General features: G+C 40.4%; 1 protein-coding gene across 4 annotated transcripts in view; it reads right to left on the reverse strand.

Annotated features, from left to right (window-relative positions):
- unm_hu7910 (un-named hu7910) overlaps positions 1-26,006 on the reverse strand; it is a 33,438-nt gene that overhangs the window by 3,620 nt on the left and 3,812 nt on the right. For 2 of the 4 annotated variants that reach the window (XR_008532268.1, XM_054622514.1), the window contains exons 2-21: positions 24,614-24,823; positions 20,967-21,035; positions 10,619-10,672; positions 9,564-9,683; positions 9,280-9,330; positions 7,838-7,873; positions 7,625-7,669; positions 7,340-7,369; positions 7,223-7,255; positions 7,038-7,073; positions 6,652-6,699; positions 6,335-6,415; positions 5,244-5,276; positions 5,069-5,154; positions 4,849-4,935; positions 4,322-4,472; positions 2,971-3,107; positions 2,786-2,884; positions 2,026-2,115; positions 1,204-1,341 (exon numbers count right to left, since the gene is read on the reverse strand). Coding sequence is in view for 3 of the 4 variants with exons in the window: in XM_054622514.1 (XP_054478489.1) it covers positions 1,204-1,341; positions 2,026-2,115; positions 2,786-2,884; positions 2,971-3,107; positions 4,322-4,472; positions 4,849-4,935; positions 5,069-5,154; positions 5,244-5,276; positions 6,335-6,415; positions 6,652-6,699; positions 7,038-7,073; positions 7,223-7,255; positions 7,340-7,369; positions 7,625-7,669; positions 7,838-7,873; positions 9,280-9,330; positions 9,564-9,683; positions 10,619-10,672; positions 20,967-21,035; positions 24,614-24,823 (1,634 nt within the window). In the remaining variant the exon portion in view is untranslated. The remainder of the gene's footprint in view (positions 1-1,203; positions 1,342-2,025; positions 2,116-2,785; positions 2,885-2,970; positions 3,108-4,321; positions 4,473-4,848; positions 4,936-5,068; positions 5,155-5,243; positions 5,277-6,334; positions 6,416-6,651; positions 6,700-7,037; positions 7,074-7,222; positions 7,256-7,339; positions 7,370-7,624; positions 7,670-7,837; positions 7,874-9,279; positions 9,331-9,563; positions 9,684-10,618; positions 10,673-20,966; positions 21,036-24,613; positions 24,824-26,006) is intronic. The other 2 variants (XM_054622515.1, XM_054622516.1) reach the window with 2 other exon arrangements.

The following is a 26,006-nucleotide window of genomic DNA, read 5'->3' on the forward strand; positions in this document are numbered from 1 at the left end:
GGACGCACCCCGAAACTGGGTTCTAAAGGGGATTCGGTTCTTAAAGAGTAAAACCCGGAGTATCGATGTGGACCGGAGTTACCGGATCTGATATCGGTTCTTTAGAAGTTCTGGAGTGAGATGTTCCCTCTCGTTGCCAGATCGGTGACTCTCGTTCCGTTCCCTCGTTCCCCTCGTTCTCCCCTCGGACGAAGGATCCGGTGTCCCTCTCGGTCCATCTCGTTCCCCCTCGTTCCCTCTCGTTCCCCCTCGTTCCCCTCGTTCCCCTCGGAACTCCCCAGAACACACACAACTCTCGTTCCCCTCGTTGACTCTCGTTTCGGTCCCTCTCGTTCCCCCTCGTTCCTCTCGGTCCCCCTCGGAAAACGTTCCCCTCGTGACTCCCGTTCCCCTCGGTCCCTCTCAATCTCCCCTCGACGACTCTCGTTGAAACTCGGTCCCTCTCGTTCCCCCCCTCGGTTCTCCCTCTCTCGTAAAACCCGGAGTCTCGTTCCCTCTCGTTCCTCTCGGTGACTCGTTCCCTTCGGTCCCTCTCGTTGAGATCGTTCCCTCTCGGTCCCTCTCGTTGACTCCGTTCCCCCTCGTTGACTCTCGTTGTTCCCTCTCGTCCCCCTCTCGTTCCCTCTCGTTCCCCTCTCGTTGACTCTCGTTCGGTCCCTCTCGTTCCCCCCTCGTTCCCCCTCGACTCTCGTTGACTCTCGTTCCCCCTCGGTCCCTCTCGTTCCCTCCCCCTCGTCTGACTCGGTCCCTTCGATTCCCTCTCGGTCCCCCTCGTTCCTCTCGTTCCCCTCTCGTCTCGGCCCCTCTCGTTGACTCTCGTTCCCCTCGTTCCCCTCGTTCCCCCTCGTTCCCTCTCGTTGACTCTCGTTGACTCTCGTTCCCTCTCCCCCTCGTTCCTCGTTCCCCCTCGTCTGTTCCCTCTCGTTCCCCCCCCTCGTTGTTCCCTCTCGGTCCCTCTCGTTGACTCTCGTTCCCTCTCGGTTCCCCCTCGTTCCCTCTCGTTCCCTCTCGGTCCCTCTCTCGTCTGACTCTCGTTCCCCCTCGTTCCCCTCGTTCCCCCTCGTTCCCCCTCGTTCCCTCTCGTCCCTCTCGTTCCCTCTCGTTCCCCCTCGTTCCCCCCTCTCGTTCCCTCCGGTCCCCCTCGTCCCCCTCGTTCCCCCTCGGTCCCACTCGTTGACTCTCGTTCCCTCTCGGTCGTCTCACCCGGACCAGGTCGGTGTATCCCGTCTCCTTCGCCGTCCACCACGGCTGAGCCTTCAGTCCGTCCACGTTGTACAGAGATCTCTGCCACACCGACGCAAAGTGACCTCGCTGGTGACCCAACTCATACCAGTCATAGGCCTGGAGGGAGACAGACAGGTAGAGAGACAGACGGGTAGAGAGACAGACGGGTAGAGAGACAGACGGGTAGAGAGACAGGGTTGTATACAGTTAGAAAGCAATACAGGCTTCAGTGAAGTATAAGAGATTCATGTGAACGGAAACAAATCTATTAAAATGATAAAAGGCACCAAAGAGATAAGCTGCCAAAATATAAATAAATAATAAATAATAAATAATTAATATGCCATTAAATGTACCTAAAAAATATATTTAAAAATAATTAAAAATAAATGTACGCAATAATTAATTTATAAAATTATATTTCTGTTTTAATTTCCTTCTTAATTTGAACAGAGCGACATAATGACAGTTATATTATAAGTTATAAGTATATAATATTAATAATAATTATAATAATAATAGTTATAATAATAGTAATAGTGATAATGATAATAATAATAAAAATAAAAATTATAAATAAATAATAATAATAATAATAAACCAAAACAAATAAAAGCAATAAATATTTAAGGCAGAGAGGAATATATTATGATGTAACCACTTTGTATTCTCCAACATTTTGATTAATAACTGTAAATTAATTACAGATTATTTTTTCACAAAGTGTAACAGATTACAATAACATTTATTCTAATAATTCATTTACATAAAGGCGTCACATGTCGCCGTGACTTTACTCACAGTGTCGTCTCCGACTCTCTGCAGAGCGTCTCCAAGGTGGAAATAAAAACGCCCGTCATCTGTTCCTGGTTCACCGGACAACAAACCCTCCTACAGAGAGAAGAGAGGACGTTTACTGCTAATGGACCAGGACCAGGACCAGGACCAGGACCAGGACCAGGACCAGGACCAGGACCAGGACCAGGACCAGGACCAGGACCAGGTCCGGGTAACAATCAAAGGACCTGTTCATTGATTAAAGCTCCAAGCTGTTCTTTTTTTTTTAAATAAATGAACAATGTAGTATGTAGAGCAGGAGACAAGGAGAGGAGACAAGGAGAGGACACAAGGAGATGAGATGAGAAGATCAAGAGAGGAGACAGAGAGAGGAAACAATTAGAGGACAGAAAACAAGGGGATGAGGATGAGGAAAGAAGGAGAGGAGAGGAGACAATGAGAAGAGGAAACAAGAGAAGAGAGGAGAAGGAGAGGAAAGGAAACATGGAGAGGAGAAAAAAACAGGAGAGGAGATGAGTAGAGGAAACAAGCAGAGGACACTAGGAGAGGAGACAATGTGAGGAAACAGGGAGAGGGGAAGAAAGGAGGAGGGAAGAGGAGATGAGGAAGCAAGGAGAGGAGATGAAGAGAGGAGGAAATAAGGATATATATTTATGTTAGACAGGAGACATATACACACACACACACACATACACATCCGTTAGACACACACAACACACACACACACACACACACACACACACACACACACACACAGGTGTACCTTCAGGTATGGAATGCTCTCTGCGATCTTGTTCTCCGACTTCAGGATGAACCCGTAGTGAACTTTAGCGAAGCCGTTGCTAGGGGCAACCGCCAGAACCTGCAGGGCAGACGACCAATCAGAGACGAGTACAGGGCACCGGCTCCTGGGTTAGGGTTAGGGAACGGACAGGTGTGTTCACTCACCTCCTCAAAGACCCTCCTGGCACCCTTGTTGTCTCCTAGCAACAGGTGGGCGACGCCCAGTTCGTTCTTCAGACCGATGTCTTCTGGAAAGATCTGAACCATCTTATCCAGCGTCGCCAGAGAGCCGCGCATCCGACCTGACGGAGAGAAACATATATTATATGTTGATTAGGAGTGTGATGCCCCGGTGCATGCTGGGAAACCTAGTCCTGACACGCTACAGACTCAGAGTCACCTTTAACGACACGATAACGTAGGAAACATCCTCAAGAGCAACATGAAGACATGAAGGAACAAACCAAACAACATCTGAGAGCTGAAATCATGTGGAGAGGAGAGGAGGAGAGGAGAGGACATGAGAGGAGGAGAGGAGAGGAGAGGATATGAGGAGAGGAGAAGAGAAAAGGAGAAGAGAGGAGAGGAGGGGAGGACAGGAGACAAGGAGAAGATAGGAGGAGAGGAGAGGAGACAAGGAGAGGAGGAGAGGATATGAGAAAAGGAGAAGATAGGAGGAGAGGATATGAGGAGAGGACAGGCAACAAGGGGTAGAGAGGACATGAGATGAGCATATGAGGAGAAGAAAGTAGAGAAGGAGAGGAGATGGGTAGAGGAGAGGACATAAGGAGAGGAGATGAGGAGAGGATATGAGGAGAGGATATGAGATAAAGATATGATGAGAGGACAGTAGAAAAGGAGAAGAGAGGAAAGGAAACTAGATGAGGTGAGGTGATTAATGAGGTTATGAAGATAGGACAGGAGACAAGAGAAGGACAAAAGGAGATGAGGAAACAAGGAGAGGGAAGAAGAGGAAACAAGCAGAAAAGGAAACAAGGAGAGAAGAGGAGATGAAGAGAAGAGGAAACAAGGAGAGAAGAGGAAACATGGAGAGGAGAGGAAACAAGGAGAAGAGAGGAAACAAGGAGAAGTGTGGAAAAGAGGAATCGCGGAAAGGAGAGAAGAGGAGACGAGGAAACAAGTAAAGGGGAGAAGAGCAGATGAGGAAATAAGGAGAAGAGAGGTAACGAAGAAAGGACAGGAGACAAGGAGAGGGAAGCACTCTCAGAGAAAAGGAAACTAGGAGAAGAGGAAACAAAAAGAGTAGAGGAAAGGAGGAGAAAAGAGGAGACCAAGAAACAATACAAGGAGAGATCGTCTCTAGTAGTAGAAGTAGTAGTAGTAGTATTGTCTCTAGTAGTAGTAGTAGTAGTAGTAGTAGTAGTAGTAGTAGTAGTAGTAGTAGTATTGTCTGTAGTAGTAGTAGTATTGGTAGCAGTAGTAGTAGTAGTAGTAGTAGTAGTAGTAGTAGTAGTAGTAGTAGTAGTAGTAGTAGTAGTAGTAGTATTTGTGTCACCCAGGAACTGCTGCCTCTCTGCTCGTCTCTTCAGCGCGGCCCTCAGGAGGTCAGAGGTCACATCAGGGAGTTCAGCAGCGTCTCTGTACGTGTTGACGGCTTTCTGCAGCATGTCGTTACTACGAAGCTTCTCCGCCAGGTCGTCCTCCGCCTGTCAACAACAAGTAGTACTGTGAAGAAGTACTGTGAAGAAGTACTGTGAGGTAGTACTGTGAAGAAGTACTGTGAAGAAGTACTGTGCAGAAGGAAAGTGCAGAAGTACTGTGTAGAAGTAATGTGAAGAATTTATGTGCATACGTACTGTGAAGTAGAATTGTGTAGAAATACTGTGCAGAAGTATTGTGCAGTAAAATTGTGAAGTAGTACTGTGCAGAAGTACTGTTGTATTGTGCAGAAGTACTGTGTAAAAGTATTGTGCAGTAGTACTGTGCAGAATTAATGTGCAGAAGTAATGTTCTGTAGTACTGTACAGTAATAATGTGTAGTAGTACTGTGAAGTAGTACTATATAGTAGTACTGTGTAGTACCTGAGCTTTCCCGTAGAGGGCGCGGGGGCTCTGAGGATGTTTCTGAACCAGAGTCTCAAACGCTCTCAGAGCTTCTTCCAGTTTCCCCTGAAGGACAGAAGACATGAAGATAAAATACACAACAAAGTACTTTTACGTCGTTTTAGGAAGATAATTACCTAATATGAATATTGATATTGATATTGATATTGATCGGTAGGTCGGGTAAAGGAAGGTTTACCTTCTTACGAAGCTTCTCTGCTGCGTCGATTTCTGCTTTAATGGTTTTATCATACTTATTCAACAACTTTGGTTTCTTTTTCTTCGCTGGAGGACAAAAAGAGAAGAAAAATAAATGCAAAAATAAACTTTAAATTATTTATGAGTTTGTTTAAAATCTGCTTTTCTTTTTTTACCTTTTTCTTTGAGCTGCTCCTCGGCCTGTTTACCTGTTGATCATGTGACACATGAAACACGTTAATATTCAATATCACCACGATCAGATATTCAATAATCAGTTTTGAAAACATTAACAGTTAAATTGATTTATTTAAATGTGTGTTTAGACATATTTGCGATCTCTTTTATAAAGTATAGACCTGGAACAAAGCATAGTTAGCTGTTAGTAGTTGTTTTAGTGCATAGTTAACTCATAATAGATAAAAAAGTATTTATTAACAACAAAAAAAGGTTAATGAAGGTTTAACAACGACTAAAAAAATTCTCATTCTTTTATAAAATATGATTTAATTAATGTTCTTAAGCTGTATATAAACTGTTAACAAGTTTCTTATAAGTGCTTATAAATAAATGCTTTATTATCTAACAATAAATCTGTTTATAATGCTTTTATGAACACTTATATATATTTGTCTTATTAACACATTATAATGTTTATAAGCGCTTATAGAGGACTTAAAAAGTGAAAACAAGTACCAAGTAGCAGTAATTATATTTCTGTACTTGCTGATTTTTACTTTAGCTTAGATTACAGGACTTAAAGTAGCGTTGGAGTATTTTTACAGTGTACTATTACAACTTTTTATTTGTTCTGAGTACTTCTAAGTGAGAAGAAACTGTAGTTTATAAAACCTAAAGGTGGAAAAGCTGTCATCTCACAACTGACCACTAGACGGCGACGTTTCACTGCTGCGTTTGGTTTAAATGTTTCATAAACAATTAATTAACCTGGCCAGTGTGTGTGTGTGTGTGTGTGTGTGTGTGTGTGTGTGTGTGTGTGTGTGTGTGTGTGTGTGTGTGTGTGTGTGTGTGTGTGTGTGTGTGTGTGAGTGATTGTGTGTGTGTGTGTGTGTGTGTGTGTGTGTGTGTGTGTGTGTGTGTGTGTGTGTGTCTGTGTGTGAGTGATTGTGTGTGTGTGTGTGTCTGTGTGATTGTGATTGTGTGTGTGTGTGTGTGTGTGTGTGTGTGTGTGTGTGTGTGTGTGTGTGTGTGTCTGTGTTTGAGTGATTGTGTGTGTGTGTGTGTGTGTGTGTGTGTGTGTTCTCACCATCAGTGTCTGTCTCCTTCGGTGTGTCTCTCTGTGGTTCTGGTTCTACTGGTGGTTCAGACTGGTTCTCTGCTTCCACGACTGGCTCCGACAGAAAGATGAACAATATGTGAATGTTTATTAATGTTTATAAATTCAGAACACTTCTGGAAACAAAATACTTTCTGTCCTTTCTGTTGTTTTCTTATTTGTTTTTCCAGAAAATAGACTTTAACAGCCGTTTGTTCAGGAAAAGCATCGTCTTCTAGATTCCCTGAACGCTATCTTAAATGAAACATTGGTCCATATTTAATATTTAAGATATTTAAACCATGTACCTGCTTCCTGTGTGATCTTGGAGCTCGTCAATAATTGTCCCGAGTCTGCTAAAGAACAAAAATAAAAACAACATCAAGGTTTATAATTCAGATTTTTGTCATTATAACACAATCCAGGTGGTTAGCTTAGCTTAGCATACAGACTGGAAACCAAAAGGAAACAAAATACACAACCTAGTGTTTCTAAAGCTCACTGAGTAACATGTTTTATCTCGTTTGTTTAATCCGTAAAAAAACAAAGTGCAAAGTGCAAAGTCAGAGAGTAAAAATACATTCTTGGTTTTGGTTCTTCACCATTAAAGTGAACAAAACACATTACAATAAACCAAAAAGAGAGTTTTTATATCATAACTGTGTGTTTTTAACTCTGAAAGTGTTTAAAATACCTCGACTCTCCTCCGGGGGGCGCTCCTCCATCAGAACTACAACAGGAAACACAAAATACATCAGTGTTTGTGTACTCTGATAAAATAACAATATTACTCTCTATTACTACTACTGCTAATTCTACTGCTGATACTATCATTTAAACTGCAGATAATAAATCAAATACTGTGTTTAAATGTCTCACCTCCAGTTGTGTCGATGGTTTCAACTTTATCCTCTGAAATAAGAAAATAAAAACAATAAGGAGTGATTTATTATAAAAATATGATCATTTATTAAAAGTAGAACAGACTTTACTCACCATGCGGATGTAGACTGTCTCTAGGATCATCTGTAACAGAGAGATACTCTGTAAATGTACTGCAAGTTGAGGTACTTGTACTTAACTTGAACATTTTAGTGTACTTTATACTACATCCCAGAGGTACATATTGTACTTTTTACTGCACTTTTAACAATACCTTTACTTTAACTACATATCCATACTTTTACTTGTAGTGGAGTATTTTCACAGTATTTATTAGTACTTTTACAGCAGTAAAGGATCTGAATACTTCTTCCACCGCTGACTAAATAAAAGACTGACCTGGCACAAAATCATCTTCCACCAATGGAGGTAGAGGGACGGCAGCTGTACATACCAATAAACACAGGTTAAAACACACACACACCATGAGGTAATCAGTAATGATTAGTCCTGCAGCAGACAAACAGGAAGTGTTGGATCAGACTCAGGAGACATGCAGACAGCTTCACATCCAAACGGCCGCTGAGCTGCTAAGCTAACTGCAGGACCAACCTTGGATTTCAGACTCCACATCGTGAGATCTAGAGGCTGGATCGGACACACAGGTAATGACAGAGTTACCTTTGTGACATCATCATGTCAGCTGATCAGACAGGCTGAAGCGCAGTGAGAGCAGGCAGCAGGTAACATGAGCATCCAGACATCACAGGAAAAAGTGTTCAGCATCTATTTTAAAGACTGATGCTATGAATAAAAGTGTAACTGCTATGGCCATAAGTATGTGGACACCTGAGAACTGTTCATTAACTCCTCTGGTTGTATAGAAGTCTATGAGAAAATGACTCTACTTCTCTCTTGATTTATTCCCTCAGTAAACATTGTAAACATGAGTTTATGGTCTCAATCTCTAGTTTCAAGTCTTCTTCAATACAGCATGATGTTCATTTAGTAAATGATGCTCCATTTAGAGTCAAACAGACCATAAAGCAGGGCCAAAAAACAAGATGGTAACTGCCTTAAAAACAAGATGGCAAAGACCAAAAACCAAGATGGCGATGGCCAAAAAACAAGATGCTTGTGGTGAAGACCAAAAACCAAGACGGAAAAGGAAACGTCCAAAACACGAGATGGTAAAACTGCCTACAAACAAGATGGCGATGGAAACGACCAAAAATCGTGATGGTAACCACCATAAACCAGGATGGTATCTGCCTAAAAACAAGATGGCAACAACCAAAAACCAAGATGGCGATGGTTACAAAAAACAAGATGGTATCTGCCTCTAAACATGATGACGATGGCCAAAAACCAAGATGGCTACAGTCAAAATGCTATATCGAGCTTTCAAAACGGCACTACGTCCACTTCTTCTATTCAGTCTATTGATCTGCTTCACAGTCGGTGTTCCAGTTCATCCCAGAGGTGATGGATGGGGTTGGGGTCAAGTTCTTCCACAACAAACTGGGAAAACCATTTCTTTATGGTAGTTGGTTTTGTGCGCTGGAGAAAGGGTCGTCTAAATATCAAATGATTACCGTGTGCTGTAGCATTAGGATGAACCTTCATGCCCATTGGAGCTATTGGAATCAGAATCAGGTATATTTAGTAGGTTTACACATACAAGGAATTTTTCTTTGGTATTTTGGTACTACTAGTAACCATAGTAAGATAAAACACCAAAAAATGAATACTGCAAGTTAGGATTTAATAAGTTAAGAAAGAAAAATCAAAAGCAAAACTATGTGAACAGACTCAAACCAAGAGAACAATCTCCAACCTAAGTAGACTGAAATATTTGGACGGGGGTGTCCACATAGTTTTGGCCATAGAGTGCAACTGATAATACAGAACAAGCAAATCCCTTGAAGCGCATCAAGGAGGAAATGAGTCGCATTCAATCATCTCAGAAGGTCAAATAGCATCTAAATATGAACACACATTAAGCTGCTGCTCTTCTGCTTCATCACTCAGACGCCACGTTACCGACCACATACCTTCATCATCATCATCGTCATCGTGGACGGAGGACGGACTGCTCTCTGAAACTGAACAACAACACGGACAGTTTGAATTCAAGCAGTAATAATGTTCAGATTAAAGTAAAAGATTGAAAAGGACTAGATTTCCCATAATGCTTTGGTATTTGGGACCATTATCTTTCAGTAAAGGAATCCTTGTTTTATAAACAAGTTGTCAATCACTCTTGGTGTCTTCGATTTGTGAAGACAGAATATTTACATTATTACTTAATTATTTACTTATACACCATAAAACACACCTGTCTCCTGGGACGGGGTTTTGGCTGAAGTGGCCTGTGTTGGCTCCGCCCCCTGTGGCTTTGCAGCTTGCTGATTGGTCGCTTCAGCTGGACTCTTGCTGGTCTCTTTGGTTTTTAAAACTTTAAAAGTATGACATATTTAATTTAATAACATTTCAGCAAAAAATGATAGTTCTAAACTCCAATTTTAACAAGACCAATGGCTGCCACTAATAATTATTGTAATTACATTGATTGATCTTGCAATTGTTTTTTAATCATTTGATTCACTTTGTTGTCTTCAGATCTTTTACTTAAGTAAAATTAGTAATAGCATACTGTAGAAATACTATCTTACCAATAAAAGTCCTGCATTTGAAATGTTACTTGATTAAAAGTTGTATTAGCAATAAAAAAATTGCTTTGTGCAACATCCATCATAATACGTTTTTTCGGATTTCGGATTAACTACACAGTTTAACGTTAACCATCAAAGTGTGAAATAAAGTTTTACTGACAGTCATTATCAAAGATATATTTTCTCCCTTTTATTCTTTTGTGTTGATCCGATCTGTGACCCGAACCGTGAGTTTTATGATCCGTTGAACCAATAGTTTTGGTTGCTCGTAGTGACGACAGACGCTGAAAACACCAACAGAACATGCTGGCGTCCTCTTAAAGCCTTCAATCGGTTTTAGGTATCTGTGTTTATTATTTTGGTTGAATAAAACAAGATGGTGACAGACAAAAGACCAGATGGCGATAACAAAGGCCGAAAACCAAGATGGCGATAACAAAGGCCGTATTAGTGTGCAGTATTAGTTCTTCGCTCTACAGACTGAACTACAGGAGACCAAAAGAAAACAGATCTTTACAGCAGAGCGACACACCCTCAGGTCAGAATTCACAGGAGGGAACGGGCTGAAACAGAAACCGGGTGGTTTTCTCAGGTTTCAGGTCAGTGTCAGCTCGTTTGACTGGACGACAACGGACACAATTCTACTTTGTGTATGTTTAGTGTGTGTGTGTGTGTGTGTGTGTGTGTGTGTGTGTGTGTGTGTTTGTGTATTACTCACCTGTTTTCTCCTCAGGTGAATCTCCCACAGGTGGTCTCTCTGCAGTCTTCAGCCCTGTTCAGTGGATGAGAGGTTGAAGTGAAAAAATAAGAAACCCTTCTTCTTTTCAGAGCGTTTTTACCAAAAGTTCTTCCTTATGTTGGGATACAGAGCAAAATAAAAACAACTAATTATTATGAAGCTGTTCAGTGCATCAGCGTCAAATATCTGATTAAAGATCAAGTAACCAAGGCTGAAGGTACATATGGTGTGTTTGTACATTCCTCACTTATCAGTGGCCCAATGCAAACATGTTTTACTGAACAATTAGAACCAATTTAAAACAATTTTAGCTTCTATGTCTGCAGTCATATTGTATGACGTCATCGCCCTAAAAAAAAGAATAAATCCCCAAAAACAAAATTTTAATGAAGTGATTAGTCTGATGGCTTTTCTTTGGTAACGGCATCAGTAATTACTAAAACAGTGTTGGAGCCTAACTTTGTTGTTATTGTGGTTATCTAAATGTACATTATGGTTCTGTTAGATTGCTGCCAGAAGGCCCTGTTAATACAGGGGTGTGTCTTTGTGTTTTTTGACAGCACAATGTTTTTTTGAAAGGCTAAACACCAACAAATATGGATTGAAGCAGAATATTTCACAAGGTAAAAACATGCAGTGAATTTTGGAAATGATTACATCTATCTTTATTTTTTAATACATGTTGACTTTGGGACTTTACTCTCTGGAGTTAATAAATGTTTGGATCATAAGGGTCTGAAACAATCCTACACAGTCACCACTGGAAGCTCACACACAGTGCAATACCAATAATATTAGTGTAGCCTGATCTTTATCTGCAGCTGTGCAGACATACCAGAGAATGAACACACTTACAGCAAAGACTTCTTAATGTAGGTCTCTGGAATAAGATTCAGGGTTTCCCAAAACATTTGACTTAACCTGGTAATTATAACTTGTTAAGTGAAATAAAGTTGATTAAGGAAACATTTTCTTTCCTTTACTGGAGCTTTTAAAAACCTAAATGTACCTAAATTTAAACAATGCTAATGGTATTTTTAACTGAAGTAAAGAGCTGACGTCCAAGTATGTGATCAAGAAGACATAAAAACAGCATGAGAAAGAAAATGATTAAATACAAAAACTACCATAGAGAACAGTTGGTGTTTGAATGCATCCTGAACAACAGCAGGAGTTACAGCAGCCTGATTAGATTTCTTGAGAAGGAAACCCGAGCCGATAAGACGAGAGCAGAGCAGAGAGGAGGAAGCTGTGGTGGAGGGAGATAGCATTGAGTAGAGGAGGATGTGATGTTCACTACACTGTGTAACACACTTTAAAAGAGCTTAACACATTAGACCAACGTCATATTACACCAACAACGAAGACAAAACATATCTCAGTTTGAAAACCAAGATTTATTCATCAAACATTTTCCCACATTTTGGAGGAGTTGGTGAAATAAACCAACAAATGCAATCCGACCCTTTGCACAAGCACAACTATGAATTGATGAATATGTTAATTGATTATCTATATTTGAAACTGGTGCTATCAAGTTAACAGAATTCAGTTTTCTTAGAGCAAGAGGCTGCAGTCAAACGGATATTTAACAAATGCTAATAACCTTAGTAACAAAATCAAACTCTCAGAAAAATAGAGGTACCAAACATTCCTGTGCACAACGATCAAAGCCAACAAAAATCTGAGTTATAGACATAAAAAACAACGCAACAAGTTAAACTATCTGTAAATGAATCCCTTAAGTGGGTTCTTAAATCGAACCCTTCAGTGAGGTTTTAAACAACACCAGAACTCTTTCTGCATCATGTAAGAGGACACTTTCACCACACTATTAATCTTTATACAGAATATAAACCGCCACAGACTGATGGAAACGTGATTAAATAAAGCAGTCAATGCTCATTTATTATATGAGCACAATCTGCGTCACATTGTCATCAAGATTAAAGGACAATTCCTGCATTATTTGAATTTTAGTGTGTTTTGAGTGCACAGTAATGGCAGACTTTATATTAAATAAGCATTTATTTAAAACTCTATTCCAACAGGACAGATAACAAATGACACGCTGGCACATGAGATAAGACAACTTCTTCTTCCTCTCAGATTTACACATTTTGTCGTCACCAAAATAAAACTCACCACAAAAAACATCTATATCAAACATCAAGCCAACATGCAAACTGAAGCAAAAATAATTGTGTGCGTGTGTAAAATAAATATATTATATATATAATTATTATTATATCAGGTTTTTTAAAGAAGACTTGAAACTAGAGATTGAGACCATAAACTCATGTTTACAATGTTTACTGAGGGAATAAATCAAGAGAGAAGTAGAGTCATTTTCTCATAGACTTCTATACAACCAGAGGAGTCGCCCCCTGGTGGACACTAGAGGGAATGCAACTTTAAGACATGAAGCTTTGGCTTCACTTTCAGAACCGGAGGTTGCCGCCTAACTTAAAACAATCGTGAAATGATCACTAATTCAGCTAATGTCATGCTAACAGGAGTTAACTTGGCTCCATTGACTTCTATAGAAAGCAGCTAGCGAGTTTTGGATCTGAGAAACCCAATTTTCAGATCAGATTAGAATGAAATCCATTGCAACCAAGTAAATCCTATTAAATCATTTTTAAATATCTTTACAAACTCCCAAATTTACTGACAACTACATATACAGTTAGTTGATTTATTTCTGTAAAGGACTAAACTAAAAATACTAAAAATTATGCAAAAATAAGTCCGTCCAGTGCGACATGAAACCGAAAGTAAAACTGTTTTTTTAAACAAAATAGAAGTATATTATTAGAACATTTTTCATTGTTCTAGCACCATTTATGAGATAGAAACTCAGATCCAGGGAGTCATTTCTTCTTCCCGCCGACGGCCATCTTCTTCTCCACCGCCGCCGGAGCTCTCGTCTGGGAGGCGTTTGCTTTCCTCTCTAGGAGCTCTTGTTTCTTCGTTTCTACCTTCGCCGGCCTCTCCGCCTCCATCTTGTCCCGAGCAGCCTTTTCTCTGGCGAGCCTCTGCCTCTCCATCCTTTCCTTCTCCATCCTCACCAGTTCCACTCTCTCCTTCTCCCGGGCGATTCTCTCTCGTTCCTTTGCAAGTCGCTCCCTCTCCATCCTCGCCTTCTCTTCTCGTGCAACTCTCTCCTTCTCCTGAGCAATTCTTGCCCTTTCCTTAGCGATGCGTTCCCTCTCTAGCTTTTCTTTTTCGGCTCTTTCTTTGGCCATTCGTTCTTTCTCTTGCCTCTCCTTTTCAGCCCTCTCTCGCTCCATCCTCTCCTTCTCCCTCGCAATTCTCTCTCGTTCTTTGGCGATCCTTTCCCTCTCTATTCTTTCTTTTTCAGCTCTTTCTTTAGCAATCCGTTCCCTCTCTAGTCTTTCTTTTTCAGCTCTTTCTTTAGCGATCCGTTCCCTCTCTAGCTTTTCTTTTTCAGCTCTTTCTTTAGCGATCCTTTCCCTCTCTATTCTTTCTTTTTCAGCTCTTTCTTTGGCGATCCTTTCCCTCTCTAGCTTTTCTTTTTCAGCTCTTTCTTTAGCAATCCGTTCCCTCTCTATTCTTTCTTTTTCAGCTCTTTCTTTAGCAATCCGTTCCCTCTCTATTCTTTCTTTTTCAGCTCTTTCTTTAGCGATCCGTTCCCTCTCTAGCTTTTCTTTTTCAGCTCTTTCTTTAGCAATCCGTTCCCTCTCTATTCTTTCTTTTTCAGCTCTTTCTTTAGCGATCTGTTCCCTCTCTAGCTTTTCTTTTTCAGCTCTTTCTTTAGCGATCCGTTCCCTCTCTATTCTTTCTTTTTCAGCTCTTTCTTTAGCGATCTGTTCCCTCTCTAGCTTTTCTTTTTCAGCTCTTTCTTTAGCGATCTGTTCCCTCTCTAGCTTTTCTTTTTCAGCTCTTTCTTTAGCAATGCGTTCCCTCTCTATTCTTTCCTTTTCAGCTCTTTCTTTAGCGATCCTTTCCCTCTCTATTGTTTCTTTTTCAGCTCTTTCTTTAGTCTCCTTCTCTCTATCCTTTCCTTTTCTGCCTTTCTCCAATCCTTTTTCTTCTCCTTCTCTGCCTTCTCTTTCTCCATCCTTTCCTTCTCAATCCTTTCCTTCTCCATCCTTTCCTTCTCTGCCTTCTCCATCCTTTCCTTCTCAGCCTTCTCCTTCTCCATCCTTTCCTTCTCTGCCTTCTCCATCCTTTCCTTCTCCATCCTTTCCTTCTCTGCCTTCTCCATCCTTTCCTTCTCTGTCTTCTCCATCCTTGCCTTCTCCATCCTTGCCTTCTCCATCCTTTCCTTCTCATTTGTCTCCTTCTCAGCCTTCTCCTTCTCCATCTTTCCTTCTCCTTTGTCTCCTTCTCCATCCTTTCCTTCTCCTTTGTTTCCTTCTCCATCCTTTCCTTCTCCTTCTCCACCTTCAGCTGCTCCTGTGCAGCCTCCAGCGTCTTCATCTTCAACGCCCAGGCCTTCTCCTTCTCCTCCTCTTCTTCGGCGAAGAAGGCCCTGATCTCGGCCAGGGCGATGCGAGCGATCCTCTTGGCCTCCATCTTCTCGTGAATCGTCCTCAGCTCCTCCTTCAGAGCGGAGCGAAGCCGAGCTCCTCTGACGGGACGGTCTGAGGTTTGGGTTTAAGGTGGAACTTTAAGCGCAGTGTGGTTGTGATTCACAGATATGAAACACGACGTTCATCCAATTGTTAACGTGATCACACAAAGCAACACAGGAGGTGTTAGAAAGGGATGTGACATGCTGGTTACACCGAAGAGCAATGTAGAAAAATAATACGCTAAAAAAGTTTTATTGTGTCGAATGCACTTCTGTTAAATGTGCTTTATATTAATAATAAAAGTATAAAAACATTTATTATGGAATAATATTATGGATTAAAGATGTTTTCAAATTGCTTATTTTCTTTGACCACATGCAATGTATTTTAAAAGAATAATATTAAATAAAAAAAGAAAAATTGAGACACTAAAAACAGTCAATATCATATTTTTTTAAATGAAGAATGCATCAATCGAGCATCAAACGGGGGCAGGGCATCGAGGATAAAATCCTCTATTAAAGCGATAAATAACATGGTAGAAACAACATGGTATTTATATCGTTTCACAGAATATCATCATATCGCTGACTTCCATGAGTTCATAGTGTTAAATTTATTATTTGTGTCTGCAAGGCCACAACAAAAGGATTTAGTTAAATAAATGGTAACAAACAGCAAATCTATTTAGTCAATCAGCTGTTAAACCAAAGCCGTGCCCTAAAAATATCACCCCAAAAGAAAAGCTTTTATTTCAGACGTGCAGGCGGAAAGTTTCCGTACCTCTCGTTATGTTCTCTCTAGCAGAAGTCTCCTCTGCTTCAGCTAGATGTCAGATATAAGATTATTAATTCACACGGTGAACTTGTGTTCTGCTGTAGACAATAAATAAGTCAAATTCACTTCAGCAGATGGATTTGACAAGAGATTAATAATTCAAACTAACTCACAGACGATAATTTACACACAAACCCACAAAAAAATCTACCTTTTGGGAGTTTAATCTCTGGATCAGAGTCTTTGAACGTCTCGTCTGCTTGGACAAAACACACAATTCAAACTGTTTGATACTGAAGCCCAAAACATTGACATCATCACACCAGGCAAAGACGCTTCAAAACCTAAAGGTTGCAATATTCTGGGAATAGTCAAGGAAATTAACAGGAATATATGGGAATAAAATGAAGATATATGGGTTATTTGCTGTATTTACCGTATCATAAGCAGAAATAATTATAAAACCTCCAATCGACTCAAAATAAAAGACTTTCATCCAAAATATTTTCCTATCAATTAAACTCTCTGCCTCACAGTTTGTCATTAGACAGTCTGAAAAGAAGCAATGCATTCTGGGACGGTTGAGTATTTCAAGTGAGCGCACGTCTTTAAGCTGCATTCTCTCTCCTGTCCACCAGGGGGCGACTCCTCTGGTTGTATAGAAGTCTATGAGAAAATGACTCTACTTCTCTCTTGATTTATTCCCTCAGTAAACATTGTAAACATGAGTTTATGGTCTCAATCTCTAGTTTCAAGTCTTCTTCAATACAGCATGATGTTCATTTAGTAAATGATGCTCCATTTAGAGTCAAACAGACCATAAAGCAGGGGATGCTTTAGGGCGGGGCTACACACTGATTGACAGGTCTCTACGTCACTCCCTCTCAGTCCATATATGGTCACTTCCTGTTCACTGGTTGCAAAACAAAAACCAAAATGGCGCAAAACCAATGGATGACGTAACGACGCCTACGTCCACTTCTTGTAGACAGTCTATGATTGCAGCTTTGTCTCGAGTTATTATTACTACATTTGGGCATTTCTTGCGTAAATAACATGAAAAAAAAGATAAATGCATTTGTAGAAAATGACATGGGGATATATCCCTGAAGGAAACTGACATTTACTTCACTTCCTCCACTTCAAACACAGTAGAGGAAGTAATTCAACCATAGGGGGAACTCTGTGATGTGTTTGTTGAGTAACTGAACAAATCAACGTTATCTAATGCTAAGCTACAAATACAATACATGTATCACCGTATACACCAGCTGAAATCACTTTAATATTAAGTTGCATATTGCATGATTTAACATGTATAATGATTAATTGGTGTCCAGACAGAACACAGATAAAGGGATTATTAGTTTTCTACATTATTTCTTGGCGTGTGTATTGGCTTAAATACGTCAGTTTTTGATGAAATATCACAATTTTACTTTTTCTGACGGAAGTATTCGTCAGAGATGATGTGTTCAAGGACTGTTGAAAGATGACAATCCGACGATAATGACAGTTTTAACAGCTTCTGCTTGTGATAAACGGTGTTGTTTTGGCGATTGTTTAAAAAAATAAAAACATGCTTTTCCATCTCGACGGAGGTTTTACAAGTTCAGAGGGTTAAGCTACTTTAAGGTTTAATAATTACCTGAACAACAACATGACAAATGCACAAAAAGTAGGAGTGGAACAACTAGTGGACAAAACCAAGCAGGCTGTGTTATTTCGTTGAAACCCATGCGTTTAGTTTAAAACCTTCACTTTTACCTTTCTTCTTCACCTCTTTCTTGTCCTCTACAAGGTTTACAAACAGACACATCTGTCAGTTATCAGCTGAGCACCAGTGCACGAAACGCACACACAAATAAAAACACACTTTTAGTGCTACGGTACCTTTTCTCACCCTGTCTCTCCTCAGAGCAGGAGCTTTTAACTTCTTCTCATCTGAGCAGAACACAAGAGGACGGTGATGAAAACTACCAGCTTTGAGTTTCACAAAACACTACTAAACACAGTAAATGCTATAAATGTTGCTTTTATATCATTATAACCAACTGTTGACCTGTTTGACCAGCAGAAGTCATTATTAACTGTAAAGCACATAAATACTGAGAGGCAAAGACACCAATATGATCAATATATCACAAGATCTAAAACAGAAAGCAGAGGATCATCCATGTGATTATTGGTGGTTTACAGGCAGAAAACTGTTATATATCAAAGTGAGTCATATTAATATCAACAGAACACACGATCCACCTGAACACAGCAGAATAAACAGAGAACCAGACCTCCTTAAAACTCCATCATCTCTGATTGATGGGTCATCTTCATCATCTTCACCTCAGCAGCACATGAATAGAAAACTGAGGCTGTTCATCTGCAACAAGTTGATGCTAAAAGTGTTTCAACGTCAGCCGACAGCGCGCTCAAGGTCATGTGACCGATAAATCAAATGTACAACGTTTCAGTTAAATCTGTCTGTTATTATGTTGTTTATTCATCTTAAGGAGACAAAATCAGTAATGTGAAGGTTTTTCTGCGTCCTGCCCCTTTTCAATAATGGAATATGGATTATTTTCTTACTGATTATAGTTTATATTTTGTGTAAATAATAAATAATGATATTAAGCTTATTGAGAAGCGAAGTCTCGACCCTTTCAGTGGACCACCATGGGAGTCTTATATCGTAAAAAATATCATTTGTATGATGTTTGTTATTTAAAAGATAATTTTGCACCTTTAGAAAGCCTCAGTGTGTCGGAGTATAATCTAGTTGTGTGAAACAGCTCAGTGAACTACACAGCTGTTAGCTTGTCTTGCTAGCTAGCTGGCTAACTTATCTATGTTCCAAACGTAACGTTATCTAAAGTGATGTTTTTATCAACAGGAAGAGGAAGAACGAGTGAGACTTGTTGGTGAGAGAACATCCTGGTTCTAGTCAGACGTCGTAGCCTCACCTTTAGATGTGTAGCACTTAGAATGATGTATTTTCACATGAGAAAATGCTACTTTATTGACATGCAAAACTATATTATAAATGTATAAACATCGTATATGTAATTGTAATTGATGGCACAATTCAAACTGGATCAAAAAGTTATTTGTTTCTTGCCATTGACTACCATTCAGATTTTTCTCCAAATTCGGTCCCATGATTCCAACAGAAGGGGCGGGGCTTCTCCTCTTCATAGGGAGAGGAATTGCATCACAAAGTAAAGACAATATAATTATGACAAAGAAATAAATGAATTCTTATGTGAAAAAGTGTCTTTGATGTTCGAGTGATTTTTACAGAAATAAACATTAAATATAAAAGCGATGGATGATCTGTAACTTTAATGTAAAACATACACTATGTTTACGGTCCTAAAGAGATGTTTTTCAGTGTTTACCATTAAATTAATAATGTTTTGTATTGTCTTAATCTTTGGAATAATCCAGTACAGGTTGATTCTTATTGATGGGCTTTATATCAAATAAATCAATAAATTAACTGTATTCTTAAATCAAAACTTCTGCTTTCAGACAGTTTAAGTTGAGTTTCCACTTTCTTTTAAAGGACTGTGCTCCCAGTCTGCCCAGTTTAGCCCTGCAGTGGAAACCAGACTGTCCTCCGTCGTCCTCCAGCTGGACTGGTCTACTCCCAGTCTGGTCCTCGTGGGTCGTATTGGGACCACGGAGCCGTGCTACCGGCTCTGCTTCCTGTCCTCTTACTGCTTCTGGAGGTCCAGTGGGACCCCTTTGACCTCCCCGTCATCAGAGGAGGTCTTGCCAACCTCCTCCTGCATCTCAGCCGCCGCCGCCTCCTCCATCCTCCTCCTCCTCCTCCTCCTCCTTCCTCCTCCTCCTCCTCCTCCTCCTCCTCCTCCTCCTCGCCCCTCTCTACGGGTGAGGACACTACGTCATAAAGGAAGGTGAAGAAGCCATAGATCCAATCAGAGCCCTCCTCTGCTAAAATATTAAGAACCTCCTCAAGCGACTCGGCGTTCGCACTACCGCCGCCGTCTTTGGTCAAGCCTGACGAGAGAGAGAGAAAGGGGGAGAGAAAGGGAAGGAGGAAGGGAGGAGGGAAAGCAGACAGGATGGGAGCAAAGGCGGAGATGGAAAAAGAAGGAGGGAGAAGAATCAAGGGTGAAGCACAAAGTGGGGGAGGCCGTGAGGAGGTATGTGAAAAGGAAAAGGAAGGAGAGAGGAGGGAGGAAAGTATGAGGGAGAGAAGGAAGGAAGGAAGGAAGGAAGGAAGGAGGAGAGTATGAGAGAGAAGGAAGGAAGTAGAGAGGTGAGTGTGAGAGAGAAGTAGGGAGGGAGGAGGGTATAAGAGGAAAAGGAAGGAGAGAAGAGAGTTAGAGAGATAAGGAAGGAGGGAGGAGAGTATGAGAGGAGAAGGAAGGAGGGAGGAGAGTATGTGAGGGAGAGAAGGAAGGAGGGAGGGGAGTCTTAAAGAGGGAAGCAAGGATAGAGAGTAGTACAGAAGGAAGAATGGAGGAAAGTATGAGAGAGAGAGAGAGAGAGAGAGAGAGAGAGAGAGAGGAGGGAGGAGAGTATGAGGGAGAAGGAAGGGAGGAGGCAGAAAGGAATGGACGGCAACCGAAACAAAACCAGGTCAACAAAATAAAAGATGGCGAAGCGGGAAAGAGAGAGAAAAGTGAGTTAAAGAAGAACCACAAGAACCAAAGAACAAACAACAACTTCCTGTCTCTCGTCAGGCTTCCTGTCTGATAACAGATCTGCATCATTACGTCGTTTTTTCTGCATCAATGTTATCGTTTTTTTGCAATAAAATCTGTTTATTTTGGATTCATGAAGGTGTAGTAAACCAGCCGAGTGTGACGCAAATGCAACAATTCTTAAAGTACCGAAGATTCCCACGCTACCATGAACGCCTCTTCAAACGTTCTTCTTACAGGCAACAAAAAAACAGGCGATCACTCACTGCTTTAGTACGTTTCACACCACAGAAGAAGAAATCATGCATGAGAACAAAGAAGTATAAAAAGTGGACTTGCCGAGCAGAACTTTAGCGTCCTCAACGTCAAAGTCTCCGTCTCCGTCGGTGTCGTAGGCCGTCAGTTTACCTGAAGGAGGAAGAGGAGGAGGAGGAGGAAGAATGAGTGACATACAAGCTCATGGGAGTTTAAAAAAACCTTATTTTTGTTTTAAAGCAATTGTTTCATCCAATAAGTTGTAATTTATTTTTTGTTTTTTTGACATTCTTCTGCATTTCTAAGAATACGCAACACAGTAATTTCCAGAATAAAAGACAATTATATTAGCAATTGTTTCCTCCAATAAGTTGCAATTTCATTTATTTAAACTTTAGTACAACAATCAATAACATACAGCACAAGTATTTTTATATTTTATTGCTTCATCAAATCAAATTAAGTGTTTTTTTGTACTTTAATGTTGATTTTTTTGGACATTTTTCTGCATTTCTAAGAAAACATGACACTATAAAAGTTATTTCCCGAATAAAAAACAATGAAATATGGTAATATTATCATGACCTGCACCTTTAAGTATACTGTAAGTGTTAATGGGACTAAAAGGAGCTTTGGTTAAATGGAAAATGCTTCTTATTTGAAACAACCTGTGGACTAACTGGAGTTCTGCAGACCCAGAGTCCTAAAACCTAAAAGCTGTATTTACTTTATTTCACCCATCTGTTGCAGACTGTCGCAGCCTTTAAGCAGCTATACAGAACTATTAATAAGAACAGAGAAGGCAGAATATTTATAGCAGCACATGACAGTATGTCAAAGTGCCTGAAGTGTCCATTGGAGGCAGAAGAGGAAGGATGTGGTGGAGGAGGACGATGGTGTCTGTATCTGTTAACAGTTCCCACGTAAACCGTCACGTGCATTTAGATGCTCTACAGACACCACATCATGTTTCTATAAATGAACAACTGGCTGGAAGTAAATTATGTCTTAAAGGCCTGATATGATCTGTTTGCCAAAATAGGTTACATTTAAACTAAAGCAGGTGTAATATAAAGATGTTTAAAGGGCCAGTACATCATTCTGTAGCTTCCCAGTGTTCTTCCTTATGTATTTAAATCCCAACTTTCACATTTTGGTTGAAGGACGTGTGTTTAAGGGTTAACCCTAAAATCTTTGTTTTTGTCATTGGAGTCTGGTGTGAGATAACAGCTTCAGTTCCTCGTCAGAAACGTCTGTCTAACAGCAATGTAAAGAGGTGGAAATATTCTAAATATAGCGTTCACTTAAACTGACACTGATTCTTTTAGGAGTATTAAAGACGTCCAGACACAGTCGAGCTGTAAAGCTTTAAGCTGTTCTCATACGAGTTCTGCAAAACGAAAAAGAAACTGCTGCTGTGAGTTTGAGGTTTTTTCTGAGTGGGTCTGCTGATTTTGGATTCAGAAAGAAACCACAGTTTAGTTTCTCTCTGGGTCTCTTTCTCAGTCTTTGGTTTCTTAGAACAGGTCTATAGTCACACACACACATGTTATTTAAATCTCAATATCTTTACATTTGTTTAAGAGAAACCCCACTTTGAATGCAGGTCTCTGTGATAACGTTTTAGTTTGTGATATAAATTAGAAACACAAAACACAAAAATGTAAGAAAACTGAGCGCTGAACATAACGTTAGTGTGAACAGATGCTACCAATGATCTCAGTCGTGCTCCATTTCCTGTAAATATATAAAAGGAAGAGCTGTTATTAGACTGCCTTCTTCACTAACCTATATCTGTGTTCTTAGTTTACTTCAACCTTGAACTTTTATCTTAAAGTTTCATCAAGGAACTTTCATTTTGTGTCCAAAAGTGGTTGTATTTCTGAGCACCAGAGTCTGACAGTCTGGCCCTCTCAGTTCTGGTTCTGGTTTCTGGTGAACTTCATCTGAATTTCACCAGAATGCGACTGAGACTGTTTATGAACCAGTTAACGGTTCCTCAATAACTCAACCTCAACTCCTTTCTCCTCCTCTTATCCTGTTTAAATCGCTACATTGTCGGCAGTAGTTTGGTGACACCGTCGCTCTGATGAAAGCACATAGTGTGTAATGTTGGAGCTGTGAAAATGCAGTTGAACTCTTGAGACCGTACCTTGTAAAACTTCAGAAAAGTTCATACGGAACTCCTTAGCTCTGGCTGCATGCAGAGAAACAAGAAACAAGAGAAGAAGACAGAGAGGCAGTAAAGATCAGAGCGCTGGAGGGTGAAGCTACACCTCTGAGAGCAGGAGAAGAAGAAGAGTTAAGAGTTAGTGCAAAGCAGTACAGAGTTACAGAGGAGACACGGGGCTGCATGATGTGTGTTAACAAACAATCTCTGATTATTGCACAATGATTCTATTTATTTTTTACTTTCTACTTTTCTTCTAGTTTGTGGTGACTTTTGGGGCATAAAACAACAAGTAAAAACACAACCGGGAAAATATCAAAATATTAAATAGTTGTGTGTTATTTATAAAATGGCAACATCTTTAACAAAGTATTATCTTGTCTAATACAAAACCAGCACAGTGAATTATTATTTTAATTATTATTTTAATTTGAATTATATTATTATTATTTTAATTATTATTTTTATTTTAATTATTATTTTAATTATTATTTTTATACATTTTCCACACAGCTATAACTGCAGTTACAGTGATTATTATTATTAATATTATTGTTCCACACAGATTTAATTGCAGTTACCGTGACTATTAATTTGATTATTATGATTATCATTATTCATTTTCCACACAAATATAATTGCAGTTACAGTGATTATTATTATTATGATTCTGATTATTCAGCATACATATAATTGCAGTAACAGTGATAATTATCATTATATTATTATTATCATTATTATAGATGTTATAACTGTAAATGCCTGATACCTGAGTTCTCCCGTAACGCAGGATTATTTAGATGTGTCTTTAAACTCATCGTTGATTTGCATTTATTTTAATAATAATCTGGATTTACAAACATTTGCACATTCTTAACAACCAATCAGTCTGTGTGCATGCTTCAAATATTGCACACTTCTTCTTTAAATTAAGCAAAGATGATGCTTAAATGAGGCCCATTGATCACCTTTGTTTTAATACTTTGTGTTGTAGTTTTTTACAGATTATGCAGCCCTGAAACACATTAAACATCTGGAGTTAAAACAGATGTTTCACGTGTTTCAAACAGTGACACAGATAAAAGAGCTCCTTCATCTCCGTCTGTGAGAGGAAGTCCGTCGCTCCGTCATGAAGCAGAGATAAGAGACATGTCACCTGACACGTACACTCGTGTGTGTGTGTGTGTGTGTGTGTGTGTGTGTGTGTGTGTGTGTGTGTGTGTGTGTGTGTGTGTGTGTGGTGAACCAGAAACAAGGTGATTAGTCATTAAGTGCATTGATTGTTTTTGTTTTTGAAAGTTTGACAGACAACTATCACACATACTGAACAGAAAGACTGTGGCTCTCACATTTTCTTGTTTTTTAAATTCAGACATTTGGCCAGATTAAATTGTGGAGCATTGAGAGCTTAAATTATGATGTAAAAATTAGATTAAATCACTTGTTTTTAACCGGCTGCTTCGTAATCCTGCAGGGTTAAATGAACATTCAGCAGGACGATCGGGACGTCTTCCTTGAGAAACGACGTCATCGTAAACACAACTTTTCTCATCGTACTCACCGATGACGCTGTCGTAGTCCACGATGTCGAAGTAGACCACGGCCACGGAGCTCCAGACTCCCAGCAGGGCCAGGACCACAAACCAGGTGAACATGGAGTACTTAGATCCTCCTCCTCCTCCTCCTGCTGCTGCTGCATCTCCTCCTCCTCCTCCTCCTCCTCTCTCCGTCCTCTTTCCATTCTTGCTTTCCACCGGCGTCGCCTTCCCCTCTGAGGACATGAAAACGTTGTTTTTTTAAAGTGTGTAACCTTCTTTGTCTACCTGGAGGTTCATACAAAAAGTCTACAAAACTTTCAAACTTTATTGACACAAACATACGTCCAAAGACAACATGGCCGGAGCCAGAGAGGGCAGGCCGACCCAGGAATAGAGCGAGAGACATAGAGTCAGCATGATCCCGACACAAAGAGAGAGACGACAGCAGCTGTTTGTCCTCCGACACTCAGAACTCAAACGTTGTTGTTGCTAACGGCAACAGCTGTCTGCTTTTAGTGTCACAATAAGGTTTAATTAATGAGCTTAATGTTCAGAGATAAACACCAGACACAGCCTGTGTTTAGAGGAGCGTGAATGAAAGGGTTTTATTTAGAAGCTCCAGATGTAAAACTTTAGTAAGTTATATATTTCAAAATCCAGGGCTTCAAAATATTTTTTGTGCCGGTCTGTCCTAACTACACCAAACCAAACCAAACCAAGCCAAACCAAACCAAACCAAACCAAACCAAACTCATAACAACCTTACATAACCAAACCAAACCAAACCAAACCAATCCAAACCAAACCAAACCTCATAACACCTTACCTTACATAACCAAACCAAACCAAACCAAACCAAACATCCAAACCAATAACCAAACCAAACCAATCCAAACCAAACCTTACATAACCAAACCAAACCAATCCAAACCAAACCAAACCAAACCAAACCAAACCAAACCAAACCAAACCAAACACCAAACCAAGCCAAACCAAACCAAACCAAACCAAACATCATAACACCTAACCTTACATAACCAAACCAAACCAAACCAAGTCACCTTCCCTACCTATCTCCTGGACGCCGGGCTGCACTTCCTCCTTCGTCTGTGAGACCTCCTCCTCTTTAGCGCCTCCTAACCAATCCAAACCAGTCCAGATAAGAACCAAACCAAACCAGGTCAGACCTACACTCCTACACCAGGCCTACCTGTCTCCTGGACCTCAGGCTCCTCCTCCTCCTGTATCAGCGGCTCCGCCTCCTCCTCCCCATACACCTCCTCCTCCTCCTCATACACCTCCACCTCCTCCTCCCTCCTCCTCCTCCTCCTCCTCCTCCTCCTCTTCGGCGTGGATCTCCTCTACAGGAGCTGCGGAGGGTGCGGGGGGGTAGGAGGCTCCATATTGGCGGTAGCG

This window comes from Anoplopoma fimbria, chromosome 21 (assembly GCF_027596085.1).
Source record: "Anoplopoma fimbria isolate UVic2021 breed Golden Eagle Sablefish chromosome 21, Afim_UVic_2022, whole genome shotgun sequence".
In the NCBI taxonomy this organism is placed as follows: Eukaryota; Metazoa; Chordata; class Actinopteri; order Perciformes; family Anoplopomatidae; genus Anoplopoma; species Anoplopoma fimbria.